The sequence below is a fragment of the Lissotriton helveticus genome, chromosome 11 (assembly GCF_964261635.1).
Source record: "Lissotriton helveticus chromosome 11, aLisHel1.1, whole genome shotgun sequence".
In the NCBI taxonomy this organism is placed as follows: Eukaryota; Metazoa; Chordata; class Amphibia; order Caudata; family Salamandridae; genus Lissotriton; species Lissotriton helveticus.
Window position 1 is genome coordinate 371,067,290 of NC_136072.1, and position 13,112 is coordinate 371,080,401.

Consider the following 13,112-nt stretch of genomic DNA (forward strand, 5'->3'; position numbering starts at 1 on the left):
TTTTGAAGCAGTCCTAGGAATATTTCCAAACTTCGTGCACTCTGTGTTTGGCGGATTGCCTCTCATTTTGGGACACGCTGCAGGGATACTATTTTTGCTCCTATTGCTTTGATATGGCAAGCCAATACACAAGTGACACCCAGTTCACCATATAGACAACTCTACTGGCGATGAAGTGTCGTGAGCGCATCGTCCAAATTCTGGCACTACCTCGTCTAGAAGAATTGAATGCCACATGGTTTCTATCATTCAGACCAATTTGGCAAGATTGCATCTTACCTGTTCTGCGTTGCCTGCTATGCGGAGAAGAATGCGTGCTAGACACTTGTCGGACACTCCCATCAGTCATGCCAACAGATGTCGATACTTTGCTTGGACCAGTAACGGCTCATGCACTGTGTTGTCCTCAGCGGCTACCAATTCTGATGATGGCATTCATTGAGATCTCACAGACGCAAAATGCTGACGGTGAGGTTCGAGAGGAAACAGGCACACAGGTATCATCCACTTCAAACATTGCTAATGCGACCAATGCTGACGGCGAGGCTTCACATCTATGTTCGACTGATCTTCTTAATGAGGTAATCCAACTTCAACCTACAATGGTAGACGAATTCTTTACAGACTTAGAAGATTTGTTGTTTTCTCCAAACAATAACACTGACTTTTGACTTGGCACACAGTGTTCTGAGAGACTCTGAATTTGACCTTCACTTTTAAAACAAAGTTCCAAATTTGGAACTCTTTTTCCTATGATTAATTTTTGTCTTCCAAATTTGTATTTTTTCTTTTTGGCACAAAGTAATCTGCTTAAAGTAGAACTATTCATAGAGAACTAGAATTCTTTGAAAAACTTCCAGAGACAATATTTGACCATGTCCTAATACCAACAGTTATATGTATTATGACGTGAACTGGTTTCTGCACCTTTTCTTTTCTGTATTTAGGAGCCATTTCATAAATGTATTTTCATGATTCATTCGGATAGCATTTTTCAAACATCAAACTATGTGCTTTGAATAAAACATTGCTTTAAATGCGTACAGCACAAATGCTCTTTTCGTGTACAACCAGTACCAATGCATTTTAATGTATTTTGGGGTGGGTTTTAACACATCATATTTAGATATGTTTAACGTGTTTAACTACTTAGTAGAAGTCGTACATAAGAAAGTGGAGTGGGTGTTGTGTGGCGTTTTAGGTTCCGATTGAATTTTCCCGATTCATGTCCTTATATAGGTACAAATCACGTTACCCTTATATAGGCATGGAAATCAAGTCCTTATTTAGGCATAGCCCATGCTACCCAAAAACAGGCATGGCTACTTCCATACGTTCACCAACCGTCACAGCGATTTCTTGGAAAACCAGCTTAAGCCGTTAGGGACTTCACCTTGCTTGAATATTGATTTCTCCAAGAACTCAGTTAGTTTTACAATAAACAACTATTCCTTAGGGGTTCATTCATGCGTTCACATGCCCAACTGTACGTCAAACATGGCATTCCTAAACACCTTCAAGGTATAAATATACCTTCACTTGCTATAGCAAAGCACAGTGGTTCGGAGCAGATCGACGACCTACTTGCCCGATGCAGCTGGGTACAGCAAGTGCAGAAGGTAGCCGACTCTCCAGTTGATGCACTGATCAGGAAGCTGCCCTCCTCTGCTGAGAAATCCAGCTCCAGTGTTTCTGACTCCCCTTGTTTGCTGAAGGGGCGTGCTGCTGAAGCCCTGTGGACTTTGTTTCCCCTGGGAATCACCTTGGAACTTGTGACCCCACTCCTCGCGGCCCCCGCTTCGCGGGAGCCGCTCGTGTTGCTTCTCATCGAGGGAGCGCTGTCACCACCTGCTCATCGTTACAGGACCTGGCTTTCCAGTGGAATAACTACATAGAGGCCCACAGCGGGACTGCGAGGACCAGCGTGCAGTGCGGCTTGATCTGCCACAGCTGGTCCTCTTCCCGCCTCCACCTTGCTCTTTAAAATCTGGGCTGGCCATTCATGCCTGTGTTTGCTGAAGGGGCATGCTGCTGAAGCCCTGTGGACTTTGTTTCCCCTGGGAATCACTTTGGAACTTGTGACCCCACTCCTCGCGGCCCCCGCTTCGCGGGAGCCGCTCGTGTTGCTTCTCATCGAAGGAGCGCTGTCACCACCCGCTCATCGTTACAGGACCTGCTTTCCAGCGGAATAACTACACAGAGGCCCACAGCGGGACTGCGAGGACCAGCGTGCAGTGCGGCTTGATCTGCCGCAGCTGGTCCTCTTCCCGCCTCCACCTTGCTCTTTAAAATCTGGGCTGGCCATTCATACCTGTGTTTGCTGAAGGGGCGTGCTGCTGAAGCCCTGTGGACTTTGTTTCCCCTGGGAATCACTTTGGAACTTGTGACCCCACTCCTCGCGGGCGCCGCTCGTGTTGCTTCTCATCGAGGGAGCGCTGTCACCACCTGCTCATCGTTACAGGACCTGGCTTTCCAGCGGAATAACTACACAGAGGCCCAAAGCGGGACTGCGAGGACCAGCGTGCAGTGCGGCTTGATCTGCCGCAGCTGGTCCTTTTCCCGCCTCCAGCTTGCTCTTTACAATCTGGGCTGGCCATTCATACCTGTGTTTGCTGAAGGGGCGTGCTGCTGAAGCCCTGTGGACTTTTTGTTTCCCCTGGGAATCACTTTGGAACTTGTGACCCCACTCCACGCGGACCCCGCTTCGCGGGAGCCGCTTGTGTTGCTTCTCATCGAGGGAGAGCTGTCACCACCTGCTCATCCTTACAGGACCTGGCTTTCCAGCAGAATAACTACACAGAGGCCCATAGGGGGACTGCGAGGACCAGCGTGCAGTGCGGCTTGATCTGCCGCAGCTGGTCCTCTTCCCGCCTCCACCTTGCTCTTTAAAATCATCTGGGCTGGCCATTCATACCTGTGTTTGCTGAAGGGGCGTGGTTACTCCCACTATACAGGTCAACCCTCATTTCCGGCCCGCGGGACGCGCGCAGACGCGCCCGGGCGAAGCCCGGGCCAAGGGCGGGCCCGTTTGTGCCCGTTTGTGCCCGTTTTTGCCCGTTTTTGTCCGTTCGTGACTGAGAGAGACTGGACTGGCCCCCCACTCTAAGCCCTGATTTTGTCTAATTTATAAATTATATTTTGTTTCCGTATAGGATCCCGCCTATTACATCACACTTATTTGTATGCTATACGTGCCTTTGTGTCCACGCCCGGGGTCTAGCTAACATCACATCATGTCTACCCGAGGCTCACGGAGTAAAACAGCATCGGGGGGGACAAAGAAAAACTTACAGGCCCAATAGATAGTTTTGTCATTAGGGCAAATTCGTTTACTGATCAAGAGTTCATCCATCTGGACCGCAGAGTCTCTCAAGAGCTTGCCCTGGCAAGAAAAAGATCGTCCCTGGGTCCTATTTCAGCTGCTAGAACCCCCGCTAATGCTAACGATAGAGCCCTTGTGCATGCCCAAGCTGAAATCCATAGCGTACCGAAAGAGGTGGACCTATCAGTCTCCCAACTCTTAACTGACTCACAGCTAAGTCTTGCTTTGGAAAAATCCCCGGATTTCATTCTAAATCTATCGGTAGGCAACAATGTTAGCGGGCAATCTATGGGGAGGAGGGAGGGCGCCATTCCAAAAAAGAAAAAAAAGGATAAAAAAAGGGCAAAAATAAGAATACTGAAAATACTGGAGTAACAACAAATGTACCTGACATTACTAGTGAGGAATCTGACCAAATAGCACCACCGGCTCAAGCACATCCAGATTTGGACTCGACTAACGGGGACGTCGGCTCAGTGAGCCTCGAGGCTTCTCCTATCCTTGTGGGCGACACCGAAGTTGACGAAACCGAGGGCCGACTCCTAACCAAAATGGGTGAGCTACTCAAATTCCATCTTTCCCCTCTAGAGGCCAGATTGTCCTATATAGAGAAACAGTAAGCCAAAGTATGTGTGTTCATCAAAAATGGAACTACTAAAGTGTTACCTAAAAATGGGGCTAACAAACTTAATCAATCCTCTAATCCTCAAACTAATAAATCGGCCGCGCCCCCTACAATTATAAAAACTTTAGCTACCCCAGTGGTGCAGACAAAACTAAAGACCCCTGTAGACACAGAGAATAATAAGGGAGTTAACATCAAGAATCCCACTACACATCCCAGTCAGGAAGAGCGATCAATTGGGGTTCTGTCCGCACCTCTCACTAGAACACGAAATAGGGGTGGAGGAGACGCCAGACCCATTGTGAACTTACCCCTTGAGTCAGCACCCTATGTGATGATTATGACGGGGGTCCCAGAGTTGGCTGACCTCAAGGAGGAAGCGAATTGGTCTTTGAAAAACAAGGTCCAACACTGGTTAAATAGCAACAGACCACCACCGCCAAACCGTGCAAGCAGGATCTTAACGGTCCGCAGGGTACACTGGATAGGAAATAAAAGGAAAACAATCCGGGGCGATTGTATCGTGGTAAATTTTAAGGACCCACATACAATTGACCACATCTGTTCATGGAATATGCAAGGCGGAACTGAAGGCATTGAGACTAAACGCCTCTCCTTTTTCTATCCCCCCAGTTGGCGTTCTGGTTTTGACTATGATGCTTACGAGGGAAACTGGCGTAGAGTAGGCAGACGTGACTGGGGGGACTGGAGTGGCAACTTTAATTTCAACAGAGACCGTCCCCCTAGAGATACCTGGAGAGGTATCCAGACTACCAATAGATATGATTGCCAGTCAGATGGTAGACTGACTGGCACCGGCCCCCCGAGGGCAAGGATAGGGATCTGGTAGTAACCCCTAGCCTTTAATGTCCCTCATTAAGCGAGATGTTAAGGATAAGCCCACCAGAAAAAACCTTCACCGAGACGCCTAGTATAAGCAGGCCAATTCGAAGTCTGTTACCCGTTGAGATTATGGGGGACCATGATGTTAGACTAGCTCATATACCCGGTCCAGGCCGAACCTCTCACCCTAGCATGCAAGATGTAGGGATACCAGGACATGCCCAAAGGGTTAGGTTGGGGCTATTATCATGGAACATAGCGGGCCTTTCGAACAAAGCAAAGGACCCAGCTTTCCTGGAATTTGTAGATCATTTTGAAGTAACCTGCCTGCAGGAATGTTGGGAGAAGGTTGAGATACATCTAGTGGGTTACCGCACACACTTTTTAGCAGCACAACCTAATAACAGAGGGAGATGCTCTGGGGGGTTATGTACTTTTATCTCTAATAAAATTAATCTAACTACTAACTGCCTATCTAAAGGGGACTCACAGTATTTTCAGGTCCTTTCCCTAAGGTCAGGTGAAAATCTTCCTATTCTTCTGATAAACTTATATAACAATATCCCAAAGGCAGACCAACATAGGGCCTTAGAGGAATTAAACAAAGTCATGCATAGGGGATTGGGTTCTGATCAGAATGAACGTTTTATTATACTGACGGGGGACTTCAATTGCCATTTATGTACACATAGTGACATGGGGACTTGTGGTATGGTGAATCTTAAGGGCGATCCCTGTACACACTTCGTTCACTCTGCGCTCGGGGATTTATTAAATCATTTAATATTTGAGTGGGACCTGGGCTGTGCAAATGAATTCTGTGACCCACCGATTGATTTTAAACCCACATTTTTTGGTCGGGGGACTAGGTCTATTATTGATTACACATTGGTTTCTACAAGCCACCATCGTAGTGTACTCTCATTTAATACAGAGCACATCACACTCAGTGACCACTATCCAATCAGCTCTAGCTATGAATTGGGGTGGGACGTAGGAAAGCTCCTAATGTAGCAGAAAACATATATTTACATGGGATTTCCTTGGCCAGAACTAATGGTTATGTAATCAAATGGAACAAGGTAAATCCGGTTAGCTTTTTAAAGAATTTAGTAGAGGTCCAGAAAGATGATTTTATGATTTGCCTAGAGGAGAATCTTAATTCTACAAAGGTTATCGCAGCCTTCCAAAAAATCTCAGCCCATATTAGTAATAATTTAACTGGTCCAGTCCGAAAAGTGGGGCAGAGCAAAGTTGAGGGCTGGTTTAACCATGAGTGCTCAAAAGCACACTCCCATCTGATCCAAACACTAAAAAAAGATCCAAGAAACCTATTAGATATCAGAGTAGCCAGGGCATCCTACAAGGCTGCCATACAAAAACGGAGGAAAGATTTGAAGCAGGCAGCATGGGATGCATTAATTAAGGCGAGCGCACTTAAAGATACTACTGCATTCTGGAACGCAGTTAGAGATTGCGATAGAGGAAAATCTTAGAGTAAAACATTTTACCGAGCTATACCACCAAGAGACTCGACCTGGATCAATGAGCTCAGGATTGGGACAGTCGAGAACTACAGAACCGAGGATTTAGATTTATTTCCCCTCAATGTAGTCTTCTCTTTAGCAGAAGTTGAATCAGCTTTAGCAGAAAGTATAAACAGCAAAGCACCGGGACCAGATGGCATTCCAATTGACATCTACAAGGATAACATCGCCCTGTGGGCACCGCTCCTGACCAATGTCTTAAATAGCTATAACATCAAAGGCTTTCCAACTACTTGGCAGGAAGCTATTGTAGTGCCAATATTTAAAAAGGGGGAACGAAACGACCCTAAATGCTACAGGCCGATCTCCCTCCTCGACTCGTTGATGAAGGTGGCGGGTAGAATTCTCTTAAATCGTCTCCAGACATGGGCTGAGGAGAAAGCTGTCCTCTCCAAATTTCAGTATAGTTTTAGGTCAGGCCTTGGTACTGTCGAACAAGGCCTAAATTTGGTATTGCTAATAGGTAAATATACGACAGCAAAGAAGGGAAATCTATTTATGACCTTTGTAGATCTTAGCTCGGCCTTTGATTGCCTGAACCATGACATCACGTGGGCTACTTTAGTTGATCTAGGCATTGATTTTAACATTCTTAACTTTCTTAAAGAGTTATACAGAGGAGCAGGGGCTAAAGTCCGCTATGGGAAAACAGGCGAATGTACGTCTAAATTCCCAATCGGGAAAGGCGTTCGCCAGGGATGTATCCTCGCTCTATTTCTTTTCAATTTGTACATTAATGGGGTGGCAGACCATCTAATAAAATTGGAGGTGGATTACCCCCAAATTGATGGAGAACGTGTCCCTATCCTACTGTATGCCGACGATGCAGTTATTATGGTCAGAACTCAAACAGGTCTCCAGAAGGCTTTAACCCGCTTCTCGGCATACATGGGTGACAGGGGCCTAAAGATCAATATAGGGAAGACTTTTACCATGTGCTCCTCGAACAAGGTAAAAATTACCTGTAATACTCATTTGGAAAAATCAAAGATTGGCTTAACCAATACTTTCTCATACTTGGGGATTGTTTTTAATAAAAGGGGTACCTGGAAATCAGCCATCATGACTAGGAGCTTAGCTTTTTCACGGGCTATTGGTGTTTTGAAACAGTTTGCAAATAAGCTAGGGGACAGGCCAGTACGCATCCTGATTGATATTTACCGGGCCAAATGTGTATCGACGGCAGTGTATGGAGCTGGCATTTGGGGGGTGGCAGATTGTCATGATATCCAAACAAGGGAAAATGGCTTCCTATGTTACTTGCTTGCTGTCCCCCGCTCCACCTCCACTTATGTCTGCCTTAAGGGACTAGCTTTACCCTTCATTTCAGATCTAATTAAAATTAGCCCTATGTTGTTGTGGCATAAGATCTGGACTTCAACTGAAACTGTTTTTAATAGGGTGATCATTGCGGACTGTATTAAACTTCAAGGGTCTAAACAGATCAAGTGGCTCTCCTATGTTCAGGAATTTTGCAAAACCTTAGGGCGCCCTGAATTTTTTAATTCACCTTTGACATTGTCTTCAATCTCCAGAAAGGCATTAAAGGAATATTGCCTTGCACTTCTGGAAGATCGACGTTGGTGCCTAGAGGGGAAAAAGCCCTCTGTTATTCATCATCAATTTTTGCTGCAGAGTTCTGGACTACAGCTTTATTTATCACCCGACCAGACATGCTATAGTAGAATGCTTTTAGCCCGTTTGAGAACTGGATGCTTTTTTAGGATGTTAACCTTTCCTAATCCAAATGATTGGTCCTCACAATTAATCACCTGTCCGTGTGATGATTCTTCTATCCAATCAACCATACATTGTGTCTTGTTCTGCAGATTCTATGAGTGGGGGCGGAAGAGATATCTATTACCCCTACTTAAGTTCTGGAACTTGAGACAATGTAGACCAGCATTATTTAAATTGCTCACTTTGTCTGATGAAATGACTATTATTGCTGTGTCTAGGTACCTGAAATTTGCGATTAGATGTAGATCTACTATGGTATAATGGCAAACCTATATGAATATTAATGACTCTGTTATTTTTTATTGTACCATCCCCTGGGAAAGGCGAAACCGAACTTGTGACTTATGTCTATTTGTATATACCCTTTTAAACACTTATTGTAACTGTTTTTCTGGACGTATTTACTTTGTCTGCTTTTATGATTTTATTGTAAAATCGAATAAAGCTATCTTTGATTTGATTTGACTCCCCTTGCGGGGTGTTGGGAAATCGAGTCCCTAGAAAGAGATAGCAGACCTCCTTGATTCTAAGATATGGAGCTGATTAGAACCTAGAGAAACCTTTGGTAGATTCTTGGCAAAACTAAACCTATGCTAAAAACAATACTTACTACTTCCCTCGTACTAGAATTAGGTTAGGTACATTGGGGTAGGTGTATTTTAGAAGCACCAGTTGAGTATTTTAGTCTGTGTTATTTATGTGTGTATGTTTATATGGCTTAGAAACCATACAATGCTCTTACAGTATTATTTCATAATACTATTCTCGCTGTACGCATTATACTTTGCATTCTGTCTAAGAATTGTAGCAGTCCACCCCTGTTGCATGAGAAAGAAGACTGTTCAATAAACCTTTTATTGAAAACGCCCGTCTCACTCTTTCTCTGCACACTCTGTAGAAACAAAGCATGCACGATTGACAGAGTTAAATACTTATCTATTGTTTCCACGACTCTGAGAGATATGTTCTTATTCTTGGGGAAACAAAGTGTTCATGTTTATGCGGTTGTCAGAAACTAATCTCTTCTTGTGTATTTGAGAAAGTTTCTAGTGACCTCTGAGCTAACTGGCACTCACTATTAAGTTTAGTATATTCGATAGAAACCTATTGACTTAAGTCCTACGTCAAATCTATAGGATATATTATTCCAATGTGCAGAGCCTATTGGGAATATAGGAACTACACTATACTGTCAGTCTCTCTCTCTGTCAGTCTCTCTCTCTCAGTCAGTCTCTCTCTCTCTCTCTCTCTGTCAGTCTCTCTCTCTCTCTGTCATTCTCTCTCTCTCTGTCAGTCAGTCGCTCTGTCAGTCAGTCGCTTTCTCTGTCAGTCTCTCTCTCTGTCAGTCTCTCTCTCTCTGTCAGTCTCACTCTCACAGTCTCTCTCTCTCACTCTGTCAGTCTCTCTCTCTCTCTGTGTCAGTCTCTCTCTCTCTCAGTCAGTCTCTCTCTCCCTCTGTCAGTCTCTCTCTCTCTCTCTGTCAGTCTCTCTCTCTCTCCCTCTGTAAGTCTCTCTCTCCCTCTGTAAGTCTCTCTCTCTCTCTGTCAGTCTCTTTTTCTCTGTCAGTCTCTCTCTCTCTCTGTCAGTCTCTCTCTCTCTCTCTGTCAGTCTCTCCCTCTCAGTCATATTCTGTTTGGCAGTCTCTCTCATAGTCAGTCAGTCAGTCTCTCTCTTTAAATAGTAGTATTTCTCTACTATAAACAGACACGCAACAGAACTTAAAAATAGACTTTTATATTGAACAACGGCGATATATACACATAACGGACATGGATCGCCTGGTTACAGGGCTTTTAGTGGGATGAAAAACCTGGGGGTTCTCTCAAAGGGCCATGACCAATAAAATTAGGGGCATGGCTTAAAAACATGTATACAAAAATCTGTGCTTAGCATAGTGTGCCACCCTACTAGTATGTTGCTGTTTGTCATTGGATCCAGATATATCAGATACAACCAGTAACATTATACCTGCAACAAGTCAGGACTATTGGCTTTGCCAATAGTTGTTAGTTGCAAAAGATAAATAAGCAACAACTATGGCTTTGTTGTATATAAATTATAATATTGAAAATGCTTCAGTTCTGAAAAGATGAGACTGTGAAAGAACTAAAACCAGTCTATTTGAAATTACATCAAAATCTTTGAGCAATGATGCTGCTACTGAGATGAGGTTTTTTTTGTTCACTCTGAGAGCGAAAATGGAGACCCCAATAGTTAGTTGCATAAAATAAATAAGCAACAACTATGGCTTTGTTGTATATAATATATAACATTGAAAATGCTTCAGTTCTGAAATGATGAAACTGTGAAAGAACTTAAGCTAGCCTATTTGGAATTACATCAAAGGCTTTGTGCTGTTGTTGAGGTGAGATTTATCTAAGGGCAAAAATGGAGACCCAAGTGGTTGTTAGTTGCATAAGATAAATAAGCAAAAACTATGGCTTTGTTGTATTTAATATTGAAAATGCTTCAGGTCTGAAATGATGAGACTGAAAGAATGTCTATATGAACTGATAAAGGCTTTCAGAGCGAGCAAAAATGGAGCCCTCGATAGCTACCCGTCTCAGCACCCTGCTTTGAAGCACCCATACAAAGTAAATTTAAGTTGATGATTAACTCACAATTGGTCACAGAATGCGGCAACACCGCCATCTACTGTCGCATTTACTTAAATTAATATGAAAAACCACTCGCAATAAATAAAGGCAGATAAAGAAAGGCAGCAACTTGTGTGCCTTCTTTTAAAAGCCTCACCTGCCGTGATGCAAACTGGATTTACTATTGACTTGAGATATATACTTACATCTGAATTGTGCCTGAACATTTTCAATGCAGCCACAAGCAAAACTAAAATTCTCAATTGTAACAATATTATCGAATTCTGGGGAACCAGTGGTGCTCAATATTTGCCTTGATTTCCCTTCGGAGGGCTGTTCAATCTTTTCTACCCATATGCAGTGCTTTCTATGAGGGTGCTTTACCACCGCTTATATAAATCAATAAACAGAACAAGTCAGCATTGGCAGTGAGAGTGTTTTGAAAAAGATGAATGGCGCTTTATGGCGGAATCAGAAAGCTACGGGGAAGGGAATTATAAAAACGGTCATTAAAATACTCACGTTGCGGGCTTGCAGGATGGGAGGGCAAGTCTTGTGTGACTTCAGAAGGATCATGGCTGAGGCAGCTCTGATGTGGAGGCAGGGTCCAGACGGTGCTGATAGGGCCGGGGAGGCGTCACGAGTTTTCTTTTTTTACTGCTGCTGAATTCTGTTGTAGACCCTCGTCCCTCGCTTGCTTTAAGGCAGAGCAGTGTCACACTGGTTGCTGGAGAAATCTTGCTGCAGGCCGTAAAAGCAGGGTCTTGCCGGTTCTAAACAACTGTTGTTTTTGTGCCGATGACTTGCACGATGACGTAGGAGGCGCTACGTGTTCAAAGAGAAGGGAAATCCCGAGAGAAACTGTCTCTCTTCAAAAGATTTTCCTTCCTGCTACAATGACGTCACGCCTTAAGCAGTGCGCGCGCACGCTCACCCGAAACACCAACAAAAACCGGGCCGTCTGGTCACCCTACCTTTGCCTTTTGAGGCCCGAAAATAGAGCCCCCTAGAGACCCGTTTTGGGGTCCCCCCAAAAAACGGGGGGTGCTCAGACACCCACAGACCCCCCCCCCCCACACTTAAGGCCCTGCCCTTGACCCCTCAATGGAACAGTAGGCTATTATATCACGAAAATAATGCAGTTTTAAGATTCTCAAATTACATGTTCCCGCATCTCTCCTTGGCAGTATTTTATGGACGTTATTTAGGAAGTCACCAGGGGTTGCTGCTGAGAGCCTCTGGCATGCCCCTTGTGAACCGTGCCACTGCCTTTTCGACTTCTAATGTCAGCAGTGGCAAAATCATTGCCAGGAACTGAAGAAGCTCGTCCTTATGGACGTTGTGGGGGGCTTCACTCTCCTTGTTTTTTTAAATGTTTTATTATACTAATAATATTACATTATTCTCTAATAGTTTAATGAATAATTGAGTATAACTAGCTGAAATATGACTTTCACTGGCAGATGAAGTAAGTTAAAAAAATGCTTTTAAATGTGTGTATGTTGTACGCATGCTTGCAGTTTTGACTATGTTTATGAAAGGTAGAGTGTGTGTATGTGTGTTTGTGTACGTAGGAGTTTGTGTGTATGTGTGAATACATGTGTATATGTAAGCATATGTGTAACCGTGTGTATATGTAAGCATGTGCATGTGTGAGTGAAAGTGAAGGTCAAAGGGCATGTGAAGTCACTTCCGCTACCTCAGGCATTTTGGTGAATTGATGTCAATGCAGTACTTTTCCATCCATTTGTTGGTTCATTGCAAATGCATTAGCCACTGAAAAATGTATCAAACCAATTACGTTTCTTAGTTTTATCAGTTTCAGTTTCTCATTTCGTTGGCTTTCTGCCTTATGTATTTATGAAATGCTCGTTTAAAAATTGTTGTTAATTAGATAATCTTGCTTTTTAGACCGCTTTTTCGGGATATTTTCAAAATCTAATGTTGCTCCAGGAGCTCCAGGAGACAGGCCATCCATAGGTTTTTTTGTGGAGAGACATCAGTGCCCTTTGCAGATAGTTAATGAAGATCCAACATCTCGATCGTATGTCCTCTTTTCCTCTTGCAGAGTACGACATAGCGGGATACCATAACAAAGGCGCGCGTTCAGGGGATGCAAAAGATGTTCTTAAATCAAGGAAGGGCGTCTGTGCAGGATATGCTGGTCTGTTTCTACAGATGTGCAGGTAACTTTAAAGGGAAGGATCAAACACGAAGTAAATGTACAGGGCCAATGCTTGTTATTATAATGTTGTTCGGGGTCCATGAACCTCAACTTTTCACCACCCTCAAATTTACACGTAGTTACATTTATGTGAATTTCAAAAAATATTTCCGTCTCTTTGACTCCAGAGGAGAAAAACTTGATACCTCACAAATATGCGTAGGCGCACAGATCTTGCAATCTGTGTGATTTTCTTGCAGTAAATGACATGTAA

General features: G+C 43.9%; 1 protein-coding gene across 2 annotated transcripts in view; it reads left to right on the plus strand.

Annotated features, from left to right (window-relative positions):
• LOC144791150 (kyphoscoliosis peptidase-like) overlaps positions 1-13,112 on the plus strand; it is a 539,687-nt gene that overhangs the window by 398,237 nt on the left and 128,338 nt on the right. For both annotated transcript variants that reach the window (XM_078665805.1, XM_078665806.1), the window contains exon 12: positions 12,743-12,860. In XM_078665805.1, coding sequence (XP_078521931.1) covers positions 12,743-12,860 — 118 coding nt within the window. The remainder of the gene's footprint in view (positions 1-12,742; positions 12,861-13,112) is intronic.